Genomic DNA, 18,889 nt, shown 5'->3' on the forward strand with positions numbered 1-18,889 from the left:
TAAGCACCCCAAACAGAAGCCTAGATCTACTGGGCAGTGAAGTTAATTGAAACCCCTGGGTGGAGGGCCTTCTGTATTGGCGCGGTGGGTGCCCCCCCCGTTGCTAATAGGGGTTGGCAGAAAAGTTGCCTCGAGTCCCCATCCCACGCAGAGAGTGCTCCACGTGGCAGGTGCTAAGGAGCACTTCCGGCCCAACGGTTCCCGGGGACCTTTCCGTAGCCAGGGAGCAGGGCGCCTGAGAGGGGCATGATTTGCCCTCCACACGCCCGAGTCTGGTGGCAGTTCTTTTTTGGAGTTAAAAGTATCATCAGCTGGGGGCACAGAGAAGGCCTGCCATTGTCCTCACCTGCTCGGCAATGCGCTCGGCTGGGGGGCCGGTTCTGGCAAGCTCTGGGGCCTGGCGCATCTCTACCTCCGTTGGGGGTTACGTACCCAGAGAAATTAGCCAACAAAAAGCAGCGCGACTAGAGGCAGAAAGAGAAAGCTGGGGCTGTGTGCTGTGAGAGCACGGCGTCTTCAGTCCCGGCGCCAGGGACAAACCCCCTGTCTGTGATAGGCCTCGTGTCAATGAAATGCTTCTACAAAATTCCGTTTTAACAATGTAAAAAGGCAGGCAGGTTATACAAGGGGGCGGTTACAGACTAATGAGGACAGAGAGAGAGACTCTGATTCAAGGTGGGCATTTCCCAGGGAGGGGCAGAAAGATCTAGAAGAGAGTTCTGTCTTCTTGTACGGTTCGTGTGACCCACCTCGTTTACTGGCCTGAGGCCTCGGAAGGGAGAGCGCATTTCATATATAATAAATAGGCGTTCGGCAAAATATTTAGATCATTTGACATTTTAAAAGAATATTGGTATATTTTTATTACATTTTATTACATAAAATTTTTTTTCCCCTCAAGAACTACTTCTAAGATTTCTTAGGAAATACTGGGTAGACTCCAGTATGGGGGGGTCGGAGTTTGATTTAAATCAAATACTCTCGTGTCAGTGACTCGCTGGTAATTGCCGTTACCCACACGTGCTTGCTTCCTTCCTTCCACAAACGAGCGCCTTCAAAGGCCATCACGTCTACGTTATGAGCGCTACGCCCCTCCGTGGACTCAAGGATCGTCTGGAAACACGCGCTCCTAGTTCTCGTCGCTTCCCTTCATGACAGAGTCACAGTGCAGGAGCTCCACGCTGCCTCGTTGGTCATGATCGGATGGGGCGGACTCAAAGCGGGGGCTGCCTGTGGTCTGGGAGGGCAGGCAGTGTGGCCGCCCCGCCGGACAGGCGGCTGCAGGCCGGGGGCCCGCCTCACACTCCCAGGGAGCACACAGAGACGCACATGACAACAGGACAGGCTGGCGGGGCGCGGTCCGCGCGGGACACAGCTCGGCAACGCACGCGCGGCCGGGGTGGGAAGCGAACGCGGGGTGCGGAGTGTACAAGGCGCACGGTAGGTACGCGTACTGGAAACTGATACAAGTGACGAATTCAGCAGAGTGTTTGCGTTTGGGTGTCAGAAACAAAACTGGCCCCAAAGTTCCATTCTACAGCATGACAAATACTGAAGCACAAAAGTTTAGTCTTAAAATACATCTTAAAGTCAGTATTTTCCTTCAAGGAAAAAAAAGTACTATAAATAAATTACAATACAGTGAATTTGCCTGAACTCACTTTGTTTCTGTCTTCCAGCCTTTAAGTCAAATAAAACAGCGTAAAAACTGTACACTCTTAACACGATAGTTGATCTTTTATAAAATAACCTGTCTTCAGAGATGTCAATTTCACAACAAGGAAAAACCAAGCCCTGTTGCCGTCACTATTATAAAATATATATGTATAGATATATGTGTGTGTTTTTTACAAAGTGTGTATATTAATAGCTTTGCACAAATATTTTAAGGACAAATTTAGCTAGTCTAAGAACTTCATGAAAATAAACCAGGCAGATAAATACTTCATGTGTACAAAGCAGTGTCAAACATCGTCGGCAGGCAGAGGAGGTACGTTAATCCTTGGTCTTGTAAAAAATGCTATCTTCTCCCTGGGATTGGAAAGGATTACAGGTTAGAAGTGGATATAAATGCAACGAAAGCTCTCATATCAATGACAGCTTCTCTTACTCATACAAAAATGTGAACTTCAATTCCTAACAACACATCTATCTGTATGCGGATTCTCTAAATGTTGCCAGACGTCAGGAAGGCCCGCAAGGGTAAGGGCTGTCTGCAGCACCTAGAAGAGGGCCTGCTGTGTAGAAGGTGCTCTACAAATATTTGCTTTATTAACAAACGAATGAATATGAAAAGCTATACAAATGAAGGAGTTCTAAATCATGACTGAAGGAAGACAGTTACAGTGTTGTAGGTCCCTTTATGACGGGGATGTGAAAATTCAGGGTATAAAAAAATTAAGGCTAAAAGACACATATTATTCAGCCATAAAAAGGACTGAGGTTCTAACACATTATCCTAAGTCAAAGCAGCCAAGCACAAAAGATCACATAGTGCAGGACTCCACTTACATGGAGCACCCAGAATTGGCAAAGCCAGAGAGAGCGAAAGCGGCCTAGAGGGGTGGGGGTGGGGGGGCAGGGGCTGTGGGGAGGGGGAAACGGGGAGTGGCTGCTTCATGGGGACGGGGTTTCCTTCTGGGGTGAAGGAATGTTCTGGAACTGGATAGGGGGGCGGTTCCACCTCACTGTGACTACACTAAATGCCACGGAGTCACTCACTTTAAAACGGTGACTTGTATGCTATGTGAATTTTGCCTTGATTTTTTAAAAAGTCAGACACAAAAGAATATAGATGTCGCTGTTAATTCTCATACGAAAAACAAAAACAGGGAAAACTAACGTACGCCATTCAAATTCAAAACTGTGGTTATTCTGGTGTGGGAAATCAAGGGGGGGGCGCCGAGAGTGTTCGATTCTTGCCGTGCGGAGTTGGGACGTCTCACCGAACTGCTTCATACATACAAAATGCACGCTTTCCTGTACGTCTGTTATGCTTCAATCAAAAGTTAGGTAAAAAGGCAAAGGCGATCCGTGTGAATATATATGTATGTCAACCACTGGGTTGTTCACAATAGCAAGTATTTGGAAAGAAGGTTATAAAATAGAGTAGTTAGGCAAATTATATCTTAGATGAAACATTACAGCCAAAAAAGACAACAGATTATGTGGAAACACAGGATATTTTTATTTAAAAAAAAAAGCAAAATGCAAACTCGAACCCGCATTATGACAAGCAGCATGAACAAAACCGGTGTCTAGACAAAAAGGATCAAAAGAAGAAAAAGTCAAAATGCTAATAGCAGTGGGGATTCTGGTTTTATTCTGAACTGCCCGTGGGTTTTTTAAAAATACTTACTTTTTATGACGGCAAAGGTGTGACAGTAAAAGGAAAGCAAGCAAGTGGGGCCTGCGGCCTTCCCTACCTGAAGGTCTGCACCTGGATGGGCTCTCTGCGCTTCTGCCCACGCAGCTGGCAGACCCCTTTGGAGGCCTTCTTCAGCATCTTCTCAGCTGCCTGTTCTTGATGGAAGTCAAGTTTGGTCTGTCTTGTCTGGAACGGCACCATTGGATGAACGAGACATTTTTACTTCTAGTTTTAAGGAAGAAGGAACAAAGCGACTCCCAGCCCTGGGCTCCCGAGGGGAGAAAGGCCTGCCCCATCCACACACACGCCTGCTACAGGGAATCTTCACAGGAGCCACTGGGGTCCCTGGGGTCATGCCTGGCAGACACCGGACCCAGAACATTCCACTACAAAGCGGAGGGTGGCCATGCCAGAAGGAGGGTCTGGGGAGCCTTCCTTCCAGCAGCCCCCCACCTGAGGCAGCTGTTGGTGCCACTGGGAATACCAGCTGCCCGGCCCACGGAGGGAGAAACCCAGCTCCTCCAGACGAGCACTCGGAGTGTTTACAGTACAGCTCCATCATCATGCCCAGGCGGGCCCAGGACGCCAGAGGGACCCCGTGGCAGGTCTCTCCAGGCAGGGCCCCGGCCTCTCACCTGCCTCTCTGCCTCCTTCAGCAGGCTCCGGAATCGCTCGTCCCGCAGCACCCAGTGGGGGAGGTCCGTCTGGCCCCGGAGCTGCGCGTCTTCTAAGCGCTGCCTCAGTTCACGCAGGGTGCAGATCTCCTCGTTCAGCTGCCTCTGCCGCGTTCGGGAGGCCTGGAGATCCAGCTCCAGGTCCAGGGAGGTGCGGGCCATGAGCTCGGCCAGGGAGGACCTGCAGGGCTGCGGGAGACGGCAGCTGTGAGCACACACGCGGGGCCGGCACCGGGGCGCCGCGGCCGTCTGCGAGGTCCTCCCACAACGAGTGGGGACGGGTGTCTCTCTACGTGGGGCCGGTGTCAGACAGATTTGGGCGAGATTAAGTCTCCAGTTCAATATCAAGTTAGTGACGCTAATGGTCTGCTTTAATGGTGACCCATGCGTTTGCAAAAGTGTGGAGAAAGAGACCGTCCCATATGGAGCTGGTGGGGTCAAAAACGGGTATAATCTTACAAGTAAATAAATAAAGAATGGGTACAATCTTTCTGAAGTTCTACTTGACAATACACATCAAGCCACGCATTTTCTTTGGTTCTGAAATTTCATTTTGACTTGCCTTTGAAAGGCACAACTCATGACATGCAAAAGTGATGCAATTCAAGTTCAGGACAGAGAAAACCTAAATATATAACAAGAGAAAACGGATTAAGTGAATTATAAGGTCAGCATAAAATACAGCCACTGTAAAAAGTAGAAAAAATATATTGGAAAATCTTAAATGATCCATGGTATAAAGGGGGAAAAGCATGTCGTAAACCATCTGAGTGCTTTTTGTTTAAGATTATACATTCACACACACAAGCTGTCAAAACCTTTCCTCCCCATATAAGCCTCAAGTAAGCAAACCTGCCATGTGTAAGAAAACTAAGATGAGAGAAGACTTTTGTGTGTGGCGCTGAGAACAGTTATTTCCCATCCAAAGGGAAACGACCTCAGGAAAGGCAGTTACTGTAACACACACCAGCGTTGCTCAGTGGGCTGGATAACTGTAGGCTTTTTACACGCACATGACACTATTCTGCCCACGTACGGAACTGGAATGCAAAGATATGGTATGATTTAAGAAGTACAAGTTCACTTAAAAGCACTGCTCAATTCATAGCAGAGCTCGGCGGCTCTCAACTAGGGATGACCTGGCCCTCCAGGGGGCGCTGGGCAGTGTCTGGAGACACGTTTGCCGTCACAAGGTGGGGGGGGGGGCGCGCAGGGCAGTCCCCACAACAGTGACCCAGTCCGTGGTGTCCACAGCGCTCTAAACACAGGCACCACACAGACAGTTGGATCTACTACTATCTCTTTAAAAGAATCTTAGCCTGAAAAAGACGAGGAACTACTCGCTTACAAACAGAAAGCAGCAAAACTCTCTGAACTGACGCCGCGTGGAGGAAACGCTCGGTGGGTAAAGTAAATGCAAGCAGCAGGACAGGCCTTTGCAGAAGACTGCTCTATGCTGAAAAGCACCAATTTCTCAACTATACATACTCCCTCGTCAAAAGAGAGTCTTCTGTATAGGTTGGTTGGCTCTTTGTTAATTTATTATATTTAAAAAGGTAAAGATCATGAATTATCTCAGATCATGATGTTATCCTAGGAAATTAAGAGTGGTAACATTTTGACATTATATATAGGCTTCTAAGAATTATACCTCAATAAGGAAATAAATACCTTTTTAAAAAGCAAACATATTACCTTTAAATTAATGTTACCTAAAATACTACCTTCTAAGTTCTGTAAAAATAGCTCCCAGGGTTAAGTCCAGGCTCCGTATTAGTTTACGTGGCACGCACCTGCTTATAGCGAAGGGTCCGTCTTTCCAGGGTGTTTCGGACAAACGGGGACTTCCGGGGCAGCGTCGAACTGTCGCTGTCACTACGATAAAGCTGTGCCAAAAAGAATGATGTTCAGAAACACTTTCTCAGAAGTGCAATCTTCATTCTCTCTGTGTGGCTGAACTGCGTGACTTCACTTCTCCTCACGGGGACCCGAACGCACGGACGACAGCTGGCACGTCTCCCAAGCCTTCTGGTCTCAGTGAGGACGCAATGTCCCCTACGCCAAGCACCAAGTAAAACGAAAGACAACCCAGAACGGACCAAATAAGCGAACCGACGCCCCACCGCCCTTCACGTTACACGTCCTCCTCGTTCGCTCTGTTCCTGGCTTTGCCAAGAGCTGGGGAGCAATGACTTTCCAAAAAGAGACCCCGCTCCTGGTAGGGGGACGAGCCGGCGGCACTCACAGCCACGCTGCCAGTCGCGGGAAAAGGTCTGCGGCTAAAAAGACAAATAAGTGACACCTTCTTTACGGGAGCCAAGACCTTCGGCGGCGGGTTCTTGCTTCCGGATCAATGCGTATCTGTGGGAAAGGCAAAGTCCTTGCCTTCGTGGCCTTCTTTTCCACGCCAACTAACCCCAAATACTCCGGAAAGGCCGTGGCCCGGCGGCGTATACGCGCCCTCACTCCAGCGTGACCGACAGACAAGAAGGAAGAAGCCTCTCCCGGCGTCCCCCGGACATGCATGCTCTCACGCAGGGCCCAGAACCCGCACCGGAGCCGGACACCTTCCCCTGGGGACGCAGAGGACTTCCTCCTGCCGCGCACCGCCCTTCTCACCCAGCGGACCCGAGCCCACTCGGTGGTGGGTCGGCAACAGCCCACAGCGGGGAAGGGACCTGAGGGCAGCCCTGGGTCTAGCGCCTCCGGGTAGGTGTCTGGTTAAGCACGAGCCCCCACGGGGCTGCAGCCTCATGGGGCGGGGTGCCCGGGCCGGATGCCGTGGGACCCAGGGCAGCCACGACGGGACACCTGGCCTCTGTGGGGAGACGTGCAGCGGGTCTTGCAAATGGCCCCGGGGCAGCTTGGGACCCCCCACTCCCGCCGTGGGATAAAGGATTAACCTTGCTCCAAGAAAGGTTTGGTCCTTGCCCAGCTCCTGGGAAGTGATCCGTAACCCCCTGGGATGTCCTGCCTCAGTGTCTCTGTTTACCTGGGGACCTCGAGCCAGGCCACACAGTCTCTGCTAACAATGTGACTTATAGTGGGGGCCTTAGGCCATCAGCTTGACCTCTAGAGACGAAGGTCAGGCATGCAGGCAGTCAGCTCTGCCTGTGTGACCAACCTCCCACAAAACCCCCGGTTGGCAATACTCCATGCGTGCGGCCTCTCCCAGCAGTGACAGGTGACCAGACCATCCGCACAATCCCGCTGGAAGAGACCCGGAGGCCTGCGGCAGGTCTCTCCTGAGTGCTGCCCGACGTGCCTCCTCTCTCTGCTGACCTTGGTCTACATCCTTTCACCGTAATAAACCACAACAGTGAATCTAACGGCTCTGCCGAGTTCTGTGGGTCCCAGCAAGTTCCTGACCCTGAGCACGGGCCAGGGGACCCCTGAGCCATACTCCCGGTGTCTCTAGCACACGTCTGAGCCCGTTTCTCTCGTATGACTGAACTTTGGTTTTGCCCAACCAGAGCCAGCTCCCCGGCAGTCCCCGTCAAGGGAAGGGGCTTTACTTCAACGAGCCCAGTTCGGAGGCGGGAAGGCTCAAAGCTCTCCTCGATCCAAACAGCCCCATCAGGCCACTGTGTCGTGACCATTTACCCCTCCAATTGCCTTCTCTTTCCTAATCCGTCCTGTCACGGTCACATCACCACTGCTGGCCAACCTCCAACCTCCGTCCTATCTTCAAGGACCGCAGCGGGCTTCTCAGCATCAGCACCATCAGGGCTCTTCCCCAAGCTCTGCTGTCCAGGCCCCACCCTGAGCCGCAGTGGACCTTGGGGCTGGAACCCGGGCACCAGCATTCTGTGAAGCGCCCGCCTCCACGACTTCACTGCACAGTGCAGCCCAGGCTGAGAACCACGCGATGTCTCCCGCCATCACCTCGGGGTGAGAATTTACGGGCTGGGGGGTCAGAACCCTGTCTCAGTGCCCCGAGTCTTCAAGGCTGCCGTCCACCCTGGGACCCAGCTAAGCTGCACTTCAGGACTTCCGACCACTCAGTGGCCTGACTTAACAATCTCCACCCAATTCAGGATATTCCCTGTTCCAACCTGTTACTCCTATTCGCCCTGCTTCCCGAGCATGAGTTGGTACACATACAAACTGAAAATCCGGGGAGAAATGTATCAGAATCTTGAAGAAATCCAGAGTGAGCTATGCATGGGCGAGGGGTAGATGGGCCACCATACTGATCGCACAGCCCCCCGTGCGGCTGCGCATTATCGGCACTTGGGGGAACATACAGGTCTTTCAGCATGAACAATAAAAATAAAACATGACAAAGGGAAAAAAAAAAAAGAAAAGAAAAAAGAAAACGTTCCAGTCAAGAGGCAAAGGAATTTCAACTTACTCTGCAAACGTACTGGCTTCGTGCCCCAGGGGAGAAGGTCTGCGAACGCACAATTGTGCTACTCCGAACGAAAGGCGACCCGCGAGCCCTGCGGCTGGGCCTCTCCTTCGGAAGACTCGCTACTTCTTCTGGGAAGACATCTTCTGTGTTGGTTTCTTTATCGACCTAGAGAGTAGTTCATTATTACCATGACTTTTTCTAGAACATGAGCAATAAGCTTCACATGAACCTCCCTGGTCTTTTCCACTCAGAGTTCTAACTGGCATTTCATGCTGATGTCCAAAACGATTTTTGATATTCCTCCCCACTACACACGCATCTCCTCCTACAAGAATCATCTCTACTCTCCAATTGTTCGTGCCAAAAAAAAAAAAAAAATCTTCGTGCCATCCTGGACTCTGCTCTCTTTCGTACACACTGTATCTAGTCCGAGACCAAATCCTACTGGCTCCAGGTTTATGATGAAGCTTGTTTTTTTTTTTTTTTTAAAGATTTATTTATTTGACAGAAAGAGAGAGAGAAAGCACAAGCAGGGGGAGCAGCAGAGGGAGAAGCAGGCTTCCCGCTGAGCAGGGAGCCTGATGCGGGGCTCGATCCCAGACCTGAGCCGAAGGCAGATGCTTAACTAACTGAGCCACCCAGGTGCCCCATGAGGACGCATGGTTTGACCACTTTTCATCAGACTTCCCTTTGGGTCACCATCATCTCATGCCCAACTGGCACAGGAGGCTTCTGGCCGGTCTCCCCAATTCCACACCTCCTTCCCCCCTTCAGTCTCTTCTCAATCCAGCAACACGGGAGGTCCTGGTAAAGCTGAAGTTAGACCCAGCAATTCCACTCCTAGACATTCACTCAAGATAACTGAAAACGGGTGTTCAAACAAATACTTGCACGCAAACATTCACAGCAGCATTATTCATGTAGCCAAAAGGTAAAGACAGTCCGAATGTCCATGCGTAGATGGATGGATGAACAAAGGGAGGGATACCAATCAAGGAAATACTACTCAGCCATGAAACAGAGAGAAGCTCCCAGAACAGGCAAATTCCTAGGCAGAAAGCAGATCGATGGTTGCTAGGGGCTTGGGGAGTGACAGTCTCATAGGTGCGAGGCTTTACTTAGGGATGATGGAAATGTTTTGGAACTAGACAGAGTGGTGGTTGCCCACATTGTAAACATACTAAATGCCCCTGAACTGTTCACTGTGAAATAAGTTCACTTCATTTTCTATAAATTTCATGCCAAAAAATTATTTTAGAAAAGGAAAAATCATGGGGCGCCTGGGTGGCTCAGTTGGTTAAGCGTCCAACTCTTGATTTCAGCTCAGGTCATGATCTCAGGGTCATGAGATCCAGCCCTGCGTTGGGCTCTGCACTCAGTGTGGAGTCTGCTTGGGCTATTCTCACCCTCTCCCCCCACCGCCCCACCCACTCGCATGCACACTCTCTCAAAAAAAAAAAAAAAAAAAGAGAGAAAAAGAAAGAAAGAAGGAAAGAAAAATCCACGGAAAAACTTAAGTGAGATCACGTCAACCCTGGGCTCAAAACCACCCACCACTTTCCCGATCATCTCAGAGAAAAGGGAGAGTCTGGAGTGGGCCCTACATGATTCGGTCTTTTCCCTTCCCTCTATCATTGGCTCTGACAGCCCCCTGCCCCACACTGGTCTCGCTGCTGTTCTCTCATCAGTCCCCCACACCCCCACCTGCGGGCCTGCACTCGCAGCTCCCTGTATGTGAATGCTCTTCCCCAGCCCCGCACAAGGCTCCTGAGACTCCTGCCTTAAGGCTTCTGCTCAAAAACTGCCTTCTCAGTGAAGCTTCCACGACCTTTCATTCTTTTTCATTGTAAAAAACACGTAAAATTTACCTTAACCATTTTTCAGTGTATAGTTCAGTAGTGTTCAATATATTCACATGGTTGGGAAACAGAGCTCTAGAACTTTTTCATCTTCCCAAACTGACTCAGCCCATTAAACAACTCCCCATCCTCCTGTCCCCTACCGACCACCTTTGTACTTGCTGTCCATGTGAATCTGAATACTCTAGCGACCTCCTGTATGTGGAATCACACAGTATTCGCCCTTCCGTGGCTGGCTTATTTCACTTAGCACAATGTCTTTAAGGTTTGCCTATGTTGTAGAATGTAAGAGGATTTCCTTCCTTTTTAAGGCTGAATGATATTCCACTGTATGGACAGACCACCTTTTCCTTATCCATTCATCCGAAGATGGACTCTCGGGGTGCTTCTATCTCTAGGCTATCCTGAGTAATGCTGCTAGGAACATGGGTGTGCAAATACTTGGAGACCCTGATGTCCATTCTTTTGGATATATCCAAAAGTGGGATTGCTGGATCATACAGGAGTTCTATTTTTAAATTTTTTTTTTAAGATTTTATTTATTTATTTGACAAAGAGAGACACAGAGAGAGAGGGAACACAAGCAGGGGGAGTGGGAAAGGGAGAAGTAGGCTTCCCGCCGAGCCGGGAGCCTGATGTGGGGCTCGATCCCAGGACCCTGGGGTCATGACCTGAGCCGAAGGCAGACGCTTAACGACTGAGCCACCCAGGCGCCCCTTATTTTTAAATTTTTGAGGAACCTCCATGCTGTTATCCATAGAAGCTGCACCGCTTTACGACCCCGATCTAAAATATAAGTGCAAATCTATATTTCTAAATATAAACCCCTTCTAAAATAGGAAATCTTTCTAAAAACGCAAACCCCACCTTCCCTACCATCTAGTCCTCCAGCAGCCCCTCTTCTCAAGCCTGCTGTGTTTTCCTGAGTGATGCTGTTGCCTGCCTCCTCCTGGAGGGCAGGATTTCCCGTTTATTTTCTTCACTGTTGCATCTGCACGGCCTAGCGCCTACCCACGTGCGCACGCAAAGAGAGAACACAAACGTGGTGAAGAACGACCAGCTGGGGAGCTCCGGTGAAGGGCATGTGGGTATTTGTTCTATTACTCTAGCAACCTGTCTGTAGATTTGAAGTATTTCAAAATTAAAATCGAGGGTGGGGGTGGGGGTGGGGGTGGGGATGATGACAACACACCAAACTCACCTTCCACAGCCCCCTCCCCCATTTGAGCCCATGCTTTTAAAGGTCTTAAAACGCTGACCACCAGCAACCACTGGGAGGCTGGGCCACAGAAACAGCTCCTCTAGAGGGGTCGCACGCACGTGTGCAGCTTGGGAAGCTGACGCCACGTCTCTCGGGACTTGTGCTTTGGGGTGACAGTGGGGCCCATGGTGATAAAACGTTTCGAGGAGTTGAACAGTTTGGGAAAAAACTTTCCATAGAGCATGGATTCAGTGTCTCCCAACCTCACAGGCTTCATCAGACTGTCACGGCAAACATGAAAGACTTCCTCGCTGAAGATGTGGCCGTGAGCACAGCTAAGACTGGGTGAACAGAAGGGGCGAAGGGGCGCTTTGTAGCGCCTAATGTCGCAAAGGGAGCAAAGAGATGAGACACTTCCAAGCGATCACACATGAGACCTCCTGAGCCGTACGGGGCCCTGAAGATGGGAACGGGCCATCACCGGGAAACATGGAGTACCAATCTGCCCTTTCTAGCTGTAGCTGTCTTTTTTCTTTTTTTTTAAATTTTATTTATTCATTTGAGACACAGAGATACAGAAAGAAAGAGAGAGCATGAGAGCAGGGGGAGAGGCAGACAGAGAGGGAGAAGCAGGCTCCCTGCTGAGCCAGGAGCCCGATGCGGGGCTCGATCCCAGGACCCTGGGATCATGACCTGAGCCGAAGGCAGACGCTTAACCATCTGAGCCCCCCAGGCGCCCCTTTCTTCTCAGTGGAGAGTGCAGAGACAGGTCTGTGCTACCCGCTGTGCCCATTCTGAGCCACTGACAGACTCAGCCCTTCCCTTCCTTCCCTCGGCTCTCCGTGAAATGCCCCCTTGTCTATAGCCCCCCGATCCGACAGCACGGTCCGTTTCCCACCACACAGTCGCCACGGTCACGGCCACGGGGAGCGTGTGCAGGTAAGCCACACCGTTCCACTCTCACACTGGAGCCTGTCAGCTTCATCTCGTCCATCTCGTCCACCCACCCCCTCCCGTTTCACGTGGGGGGTGCACACGCCCTCCGTCCAGGGCCGTGCCCGGGGTTGGGCGGCAGAACATCAGGGGGCCCCAGAAGCCCCCTGACCGTTTCCACTTACCTTCAGAGGTGGAGGCTGAAGTTTCTCGGGGCTGTAAGGATCGGCCTGGCCAGCAAATGCGTGTCCATGGAGGGGGTCGACGCCAACGCAGCAGGGCTCCGGGTGTGGGGGGCTGGTCTGGGCGCAGCTGCTGCAGCCGCTGTCCACGGAGTCGGCTTGCCAACTCCTACAGGCAGGCATTGCAAAAACCCACAACACGTGTGTCCAGGTGGCCTTCTTTCCCTGCCTCTTCTCTTCCCCAACTTCCCCAGTGCCCCCTGCCTTCTGTTCTTTATCAGGAATTCTCCAGTGCCCTGCACTAGTGTGTAGTGGAGCCGATGCTAACAGCTCTCCAGGATGTCGTGTTTTGCATTTTGTGGATCCTTCCCTTTCCTCCTCCTCCCGTGCATGAAACGTTCTGCCTACCCTCCACTGAATTTGGTAAAAACCCCTCGCCAGAACTACAGTGTCACAAAAATAAAATACACTGTTCCTTAAAAAACTGAAAAAAACAAAGTGCGCGTCACGGGAGCGGGTGCCCTGCCGCACGCCACGCACGGCCGCGGACGCACCCGACGGGCCCCACGTGCTGCCCACGACCGCACGCAGGCGCTCTTCCCATCAAGTCAAAGGGCCTGTTTTCTAGGGGACACCACGTGACAGGGCCTTCAGTTAGACGGTCTGTGTGTCCCCACCAGCCAGCTGCAGCTGCTGAAGAGGTCAGCATCCCGAGCCCTGGCTCCCAGCCCCGGCCGGCTTCCCGCCAGTCCCCGAATGCCATACATACTCCACCCCTCGGCCATGCCCTTTCCCTCCCTGCAGTAAATTCAGGCAAAGCTATTCAGAAGCAGCAGGAAGCTTTGGAAACGGGACGCTCTTCGTGGAAAAACGTGGAAGTCGAGCAGTGCCATGGTGCCTGCAGAAGGGATCAGACAGCAGCCCGTTCCCTCGAGGCGCTCGCCCGTCTACTCTGTGCCGCCGCTGCAGGGCGGCCTCTACCGAGCGCAGGCTTGGCCGACGGGCCGCCTCGGGTACCTCTCGGACACGGCCTCGGCGAGCTCCTCCTTCCGCTCCATCTCCAGGACCTCGTCCTCCGTGTACTCCAGCTTCACCCGCTCCTCGGCCAGCTCGCGCTCCACGGCCTGCAGCTGGGCTGTGGTTCGGGCCAGCAGCGCCGTCACCGCGTCCTGCGGGGGGGACACGGGCGCTCCTGAGCCGTGGCTGGCCGCCCCCGCGGGCTCTCCAGGGCCAAGAAGCGCACGCCGCGTGCCAGCAGGACGTGGCCGGGCCACCTCGTGCAGCTCCGAGGGCGCAAACGTTAAAACCACCCGTGTGTCGCTCCCCATCACTAGCTCGTCTGCATTAAAGCCACCGTCACGAAGGGCCATGTGCATCGAAGCCTCCCGCTCCCGTGCCTCCCCTTGAACCTGCCCCTCGGGCACCGCTACGCTCCCACACTAAGTGTGCGGAGACGCTCGTGAGAGACGCAGCCCCGTGACAGCGGGCGGCGGCGGCGGGACAGGCGGGCACCCGTACCGTCTTTCCCGCGGCGGCAGCTTGTGCGGGGTCCCCGGCGGCACCCCCCGGCCGCTCGCTCTCCCTCGCCCTGGGCGGCCCGCAGCTGCTGAACACGTGCACCGCGTACCAGCGCAGCTGCACCTCGCTGGACCCGTCGTAGTCGGCCAGGTTGATCTGAGCAATGCCCTGCACGAGTGTTTAGGGGGGAAAAAGGCAGAACTGAATGATTTCACCTTAACAGCCAAGGGGAATCTTGTAAAACATCAAGGTCGCCCTTCAGTCATAACCTGAAAGGCAGAATGTGTCACTGCTCTTCAAAGGACTGCAGTAAAATGAAAGTGGTAGCAGAGGATCTTCTTGAGGCTCCTGGCCCGCTGCTTTGGCCCCATGGGGAGGTGCCAGGAGGGGGACAGGGGCAGAGAGTGGACAACCTGGGGGTGGGGGTGGGAGGTCAGGCTCAGGGTCTGCCCACTGATGAGCTGTGGAGTCGCTCAGGGATTTCTGAAACAAGACAGGGCTGGCTGAACGCCACCATCTAATTCTACTGCCGGGGTGAGACCAAGGGGAGAAATTCCAACCTCACAAAGAAACCATCCTGGTTTCCAAGTCATGGCCCCGGCCAGTGCATGGTTGGGGCACTGAACACAAGCTGCTCATGGTCTTAGTTCAAGGAGTACCAGATAAAATACAGAGCAGCCAGTAAATGTGAACTGCAAATAAAGAATGGATTTCTTTAAAGCATTAAGTATGTCCCAAATATTGCATGGGACATACATTAAAAAAGAATCCATAGTTTATTTGAAATTCACATTTAACTGACCATCCTCTATTTTTATTTGCCCAATTTCTCAACCCCACTTAGTTCCCTCAACTGGAAGCAATATAGGGCAATACAGAAGTCTTGCAAGTATTAGTTGAGATAATATATTTAAAGTACAGTGTACTTGGCAAGACAAATCCCTTTCTGTACTCCCAGCTACAAAGATCGCTTCACATGATGACAATTTCTAAGCAACCCACCACAGGAAAAAGGCAGGAGGGGAGGGAGGGTAGGAGGGAGACAGGAAGGAATGAGGGGAGGGAGAGATCAAGACAAAGAAGAGAGAGAGGCAGGCAGAAAGATAAAGAAGACAAAAAGAAAGAAAGAGAGGACAAAAGATGGAGTGACAAGAAAGAATGAAACACACACAAAAAAGGCAGGAAGACAAGAAGAGAAGGGACAGGAGAGAGACAAAGACTGATGGGAACACAAAGAAAGGAAGGGGGGGAGGAGAGCAGAAAGGAAATGGGGGGAGGAGGGAGAGGGGGAGGGAGGAGGAGGGACATACCAGCAGTTCTTCCTGCAGCTGCTGATTCACTGAACATATATATAATTGAAGTGACTTCAACGTCAACATGCTTGAATGCACAGGGATTCTGAAAATTTCATTAAATACCAGGGGGGCCTGGAATTCCAGAGCCTTAGAGCAGTAAGTGTTTGGGGTGCCAGAGTCGATCGGTGGCAAATAGACGCGGATGTGTCTGGAACCAGAAAGAGGGAAGAAAAAAACAGAGAGGTGACACTTACTGACAGATCTGTGCGAAGAAACGCATGAACCACACACACGTATACATGTGTATGTTTCCCTGTTCGGATGCCCACAGGCAGAATCTTAAAGTCTTTTGGAAAAGGTCCTTTTCTCAACTAAGAGTAAGCCCAAAGCATTTACGTGCCCCTGGAGATCAGGAGGGAAAAACACTCACGAAGAGAAAGGCTTACAAGTCAGTAGTTATGACTTTGGAAGGAGTCAAACAGGTCCTGCTTTCACCAGCTTTTTGGGCAGCCACCTGCACTGATCTCTCCATGGCCTCTTGGCTCCCTCTTCAAGCTCTGCCTGCCTTGCCTCCAAGACCATTCACACCAGCCTGGGCTTCCTGCCCTGTCCACTCTCAGCAGGGAACAAACGAGAAGCTCAAACACTGGTGAATGCCGCGAAGTACGCCATCAGGGTGAGCAAAATCCCAGGGTGAGCCCTCAGCCACTTACAACCGGGTTGTTCCCAAGGCCTTTGGCCAGGGTCCTCTTTAGAGGACAAGTTTGTAAAGACTCATGGAAGGGGACTGCACCCTTGGGCTTGAATGGCCCCTGACTGGTATGCTCTGTCGCCTGGCGAGTGGGACCCGCTGGGCAGCCCTCTTGGGCACGGAGCTCACAGAGGTCGCGCCCTCCAATGGCAACAACGCGACTTTCCTTCTCCTTCGCTCAGACAAGGGCCCCTGGTCCCAGCCAGAAGCCTCTCCATTCACTTCGCAGGATCACAGAGCGGAGCGCCACCACATCACCCACTCTTCTTAAAACTTCCGATCCTGTCTATTCAGACACCGCCTGGTATCTTATTAGGAATAAACTCTGGACCTCAGGTTCCCAAACGGGCTTTGCCCTCCCGCAAGTGCCGAGCAGAACAGGTGAGCGAGCCGCGCCGTGTGGAGGCGGCCCAGGAGCTGCCACCGCTGGCCGGGGGTGGTCCCCGGGTCCCCGAGGCAAACCGCTGCCGCCAAGCCAGCTTACATCTTGCAGTCTTCCTTCATGACCAGCCCCGCAAAATTCTTTAGCTGGAGCACGTTCACAAGAAGACACTCGCTGGCGCTGTCGAGCCTAGGAAATAAAAGAGAAGCTCGTAGGCTGCGCACCCCCCGCAGCGGGAACCTCCTGGTGACTGATGTCCAGCAGCGGCCCGCAGCTGCGTGTGCTCCGTGCGGCCGCGGACAGAGGCAACTCCGGGCCGGCTGTGCGGCCACTGCCCGGGGCGTCCCGTGCCCCTGCTTACGGCCCCGGGAGCCCAGCTCCATGAGGGGACAGCTGCCAGCCGTGACCCTCAGTGCTGGGGGACGGCAGTGGAGCCGCTCTTCCCCAGCCCTCCTTCCCGCCACCTCTGTCCCCTCACGTGAGCCACCGAAGCGGGCAGGGAGAGGGTGTCCAGGCCGGGAGCGCCACCCAGACCGTGGGGGTCCCCGCATCCCTCCCGGCCTGCAAGGGTGGGTCACTGGGTGGGCGCCGAGCTACAGATCATCTCTAGGAGCGACAGGGTAGGAGTGGCCCGTACTCACAAAAATCCAACGTGGATCTGGGGCCCTTCATTCCCACAAGCGTCTCCGTGTGCAGACTCGTCAGTATCCTCACTCCTGAACAAACCGGAAAGTCACCGGGGTTAGTCCCCCGGGAGCCGATGACTGCCGGGTTGGCAGAAGCTCTCTCATGCTGGGGCGCTTCTTACCGAGAAGAGCTTTCTTACGTTGCGACTTAAATAAATTCTTCATGTGACTGACAGGACACAGCAGGCCCATGACACACCTCCGTGGGTACCTGCCTACAAAGTGCTGTTGGTTTTGAGAAAATGACTCGGGATACCTTTCAAAACCACATGTGCTGCTCAGGACAAACTTCCAAACTAACTCTTAAACCATCTGCAGTAAGTGAGATGTCCGACAGACACTTGAAAGGAAACAATGACATCAAACTTATCAAACCGAAATAAAGTCCAGAATCCCAAAAGGTGTTTTGTCGTTACAAAGTGATTCCTCTAGCTTAGGAAAGAGGGGAAGGAGGGAGAACATTCAGTTCTAATGAATGCCCTTTCCAGAAAGGCAGGTCTCTCTTAACCACTGGCTCTCCTTTTCCAGCTCTCATGGGCTTAGGCCTTCAAGTGACCAGGGCCAGACAGGAGGAAGTCATCCTCGAACCACGGAAGGAGGGCCAACCTCCAGACGCCACACACAAGCCAGAGGAGTTTTCTTGGCGGGTTGCTAAGGCCCAGCCTACCAAAGTTGAGAGAAGCCAGGAAGAGATTCTAGCCGTGGAGACACACACAGTTTTGATATGCACAAGTCCCAGTACGCATATATTTTGTGCTTAACAGCAACACCGTGGGAAGTCTGCTGAGGGAGAAGATCAGCTTCTAACCTTTTGGTCGGAGGCTCAAATACCCCGCTATCGCTGGCTAGCGAGTAATCCGACAGGCATGCAGACACTCGGCGCGCTCTCCTCTCCAACCTCTTGGCACCGTCTTCTCGAAGAGTCACTGCTATAAACAAGAGACACACCTGGGGTCAGGAGGTGACAGCATGGGAGGCCGGGGACCGTGATGCCAAGAAATGAACACTCTAGGTTACAGCACATACAGAGTTACTAAGTGCTCCAGAGACACGCCATTATATAGACATACATCATATATAGATGCGTACGTTTCAATATGCTGCACTCACAATTTATTTTTAATATTGAAAAATTGAAGAAATAGACTTCTGGCTACTTCTTTAAAAGCTCCTTACTTTAAAAAAATTTTTTTAAAAGATTTTATTTATTTATTGGACAGAGAGTGAGCACAAGCAGGGGGAGCGGCAGGTGGAGGGAGAGGGAGAAGCAGGCTTCCCGCTGAGCAGGGAGCCCCACATGGGGCTCGATCCCAGGGCCCTGGGATCATGACCTGAGCCAAAGACAGATGCTTAACTGACTGAGCCACCCAGGCGCCCATAAAAGCTCTTTGGACAGTCACAAATCTCTCTTCACCTCCTTAATGAGCACAAAGAACAGAAGATGATGGGGGGACGCCCCTTCATGTCACACTTTGGGAAAGACCATCATCCCTGAAAGACCGGGAAAGAAAGGTTACCCCAAATGCAGACAGCATCTGTTACCTAAACGTATGTGAGTGGTAGGTAGGGGTATTTTTCATTTCCTTCTTTATGCTGCTTGGTATTTCCCATATTTTATACAATAAACATATACTCTATATTTTTCAGAAAAAAAACATTTTTTTTAATTATCCAAATAAACCCTAAC

General features: G+C 52.0%; 1 protein-coding gene across 1 annotated transcript in view; it reads right to left on the reverse strand.

Moving 5' to 3' along the window:
* Positions 1-830: 830 nt before the first annotated feature.
* WWC3 (WWC family member 3) overlaps positions 831-18,889 on the reverse strand; it is a 112,362-nt gene continuing 94,303 nt past the window's right edge. The window contains exons 12-23 of the mRNA XM_078065073.1: positions 18,011-18,131; positions 17,158-17,232; positions 16,619-16,705; positions 15,399-15,591; positions 14,089-14,256; positions 13,588-13,739; positions 12,574-12,739; positions 8,396-8,560; positions 5,835-5,927; positions 4,003-4,230; positions 3,426-3,553; positions 831-2,031 (exon numbers count right to left, since the gene is read on the reverse strand). Coding sequence (XP_077921199.1) covers positions 1,965-2,031; positions 3,426-3,553; positions 4,003-4,230; positions 5,835-5,927; positions 8,396-8,560; positions 12,574-12,739; positions 13,588-13,739; positions 14,089-14,256; positions 15,399-15,591; positions 16,619-16,705; positions 17,158-17,232; positions 18,011-18,131 — 1,643 coding nt within the window. The 3' untranslated portion in view covers positions 831-1,964. The remainder of the gene's footprint in view (positions 2,032-3,425; positions 3,554-4,002; positions 4,231-5,834; positions 5,928-8,395; positions 8,561-12,573; positions 12,740-13,587; positions 13,740-14,088; positions 14,257-15,398; positions 15,592-16,618; positions 16,706-17,157; positions 17,233-18,010; positions 18,132-18,889) is intronic.

The sequence above is a fragment of the Halichoerus grypus genome, chromosome X (genome assembly GCF_964656455.1).
Source record: "Halichoerus grypus chromosome X, mHalGry1.hap1.1, whole genome shotgun sequence".
Lineage (NCBI taxonomy): Eukaryota > Metazoa > Chordata > Mammalia > Carnivora > Phocidae > Halichoerus > Halichoerus grypus.